The following is a 1650-nucleotide window of genomic DNA, read 5'->3' as shown; positions in this document are numbered from 1 at the left end:
TGAGACAAGTTTAAACAACTAAAATTAAGATAGATCGATTTCAGCTATGGGGGAAGCTCGATGGAACTTCAACAACTTCTTAGCAAACCTCAACTTTTCATCCGATGCAATGGGAATGTCCGACCACCTGGGACTGATAACAATCTTTTTAAGGAAAGGGGAAGATGCAAGTACATACTTTAACAAACACACATCATTCTCTAAAAATCCCACATATTCATACATCACACTTCGAAGCTGCAGCTGCTCTGTCGTGCTGTATTCTACCGGTGGGGACGGGAGAAAAGGCTGCAAGAATCACTAGTATATATTCAAATCTTAAGCTATATACACGTATATTTTATGTTATAAAACAAGCAATATGGTGTCTACATACCGCGTTTCTTGCTTTGATTTCAAGAGTCCGCAGATTCGGGCAGCTCCTAATCAATTCAACAGCACATGATAACTGCACATCATAGTTTAAAAGTATATCTGATAATTTAAGAACCTTGAGGCTGGGAAAAGAGGCAGAGAACCTCTGTTGCGCATCATCATTCTCCAACTACAAGAAAAGCCATTACACATACTTAGAAATATACGAGTCTTATGTTTCTGTACGAAAAGTAAACTTCAAAGACACAAACAAGTTAGCAATATTAATTACCATGGAATTTATAAAATTCAACTCAAACTCTTCAAGTTTCGGAAGAGAACCAAGAAGCTCAAAGATTGTACTGGAACTATGAAAATCCTTCATAGTGTCAACATTACACAAATATAAAGATAGTCTTTTGAGATTTTCAAGTTTTGCAATCTCAACTACTTTTACTTTGTTTGAAGAAGAAGATAACTTCAAATTCTCAAGTAAGGGACACCGAGTGATAAACTCCCCAAGTTCATTGTTTTTTCCACTCACGTACAACTCTAAGCTCAACAGGTTTGGAAAACCATGAAAATTAGGTGGAAGATTGAAACAATAATCTCTACTCTTAAGAGTGAGTTCCTTAACTCCTTTTCTTGACAACAATATAATCCAATGACTGATATCTTCATCGTCAACATCCAATCCGGCATATACTTCGATGACACACTTTGTAATAGGCCCTGTAAGATGAAGAAGCCTACTAACTAAAACCCTCACTTGATTATTTTGATCTTCTGTTTGTGTTAAATATTCGAAGAAGTCCTCATCGAATACGAGTTGCGTAAGCATATTCCACTTAAACCTCCATGCTTTTGATAAGACATCAGTCCTCACTGCTTCTTGTAATGGCAATCGATCAAGAATACTTGTTACCACGTTATCTGGCATGCGGCTAATAAAATCTCCTGGTGCAAACTGGAACGTATTATGTCTTGGTTGAGTCGGCTCCATTATTCTAAGAAAACGACACATACTAATCATCATATCACAAATAGAATGAACAATTAGCCAGATTCTATTTTTTAAAGGATATGTTACAAAAGTAAACTTAAAACTCAATTCAGAAAGAAAAATACTTAGATTCCATATTTGCACAAAATTAGGGTTTAGGTATGCAAAAAATGTTGATCGTGAAAAGTTAACAAACATGGCTTGATTTGTTTAGATTGCTACTGTGAATCAACAGATAACTAAGCAAACAACTTATTTAAATCCGTAAATGAAATTTTGCAGTAACAATATTA

At 35.3% G+C, this 1650-nt stretch overlaps 1 protein-coding gene across 1 annotated transcript; it reads right to left on the bottom strand.

Annotated features, from left to right (window-relative positions):
* Positions 1 to 311: 311 nt before the first annotated feature.
* On the bottom strand, positions 312 to 1357 carry LOC143580795 (F-box/FBD/LRR-repeat protein At1g13570-like). The gene is made up of 4 exons (XM_077063730.1): positions 647 to 1357; positions 491 to 544; positions 377 to 448; positions 312 to 323 (listed from the first exon to the last, which is right to left on the bottom strand). The coding sequence occupies exons 1-4, from the start codon at positions 1355 to 1357 to the stop codon at positions 312 to 314; spliced, it is 849 nt and encodes a 282-aa protein (XP_076919845.1).
* Positions 1358 to 1650: the final 293 nt, after the last annotated feature.

Source organism: Bidens hawaiensis, unplaced genomic scaffold, assembly GCF_021521415.1.
Source record: "Bidens hawaiensis isolate Kalapana, Puna unplaced genomic scaffold, B.hawaiensis_p1.1 tig00030599_1, whole genome shotgun sequence".
Classification (NCBI taxonomy): Eukaryota; Viridiplantae; Streptophyta; class Magnoliopsida; order Asterales; family Asteraceae; genus Bidens; species Bidens hawaiensis.
The sequence above is the reverse complement of the archived record's forward strand: the minus strand, read 5'-3'. Positions and strand labels throughout refer to the sequence as shown.

Excerpts from the sequence above, each read along its gene's own strand:
- LOC143580795 (XM_077063730.1), bottom strand. The coding sequence starts at position 1,357 with ATGGAGCCGACTCAACCAAGACATAATACGTTCCAGTTTGCACCAGGA. Across the intron at positions 545-646 it reads TGAATTTTATAAATTCCATG|TTGGAGAATGATGATGCGCA; the intron begins GTAATTAATATT and ends CTTTTCTTGTAG. Across the intron at positions 449-490 it reads CCTCTTTTCCCAGCCTCAAG|TTATCATGTGCTGTTGAATT; the intron begins GTTCTTAAATTA and ends TATGATGTGCAG.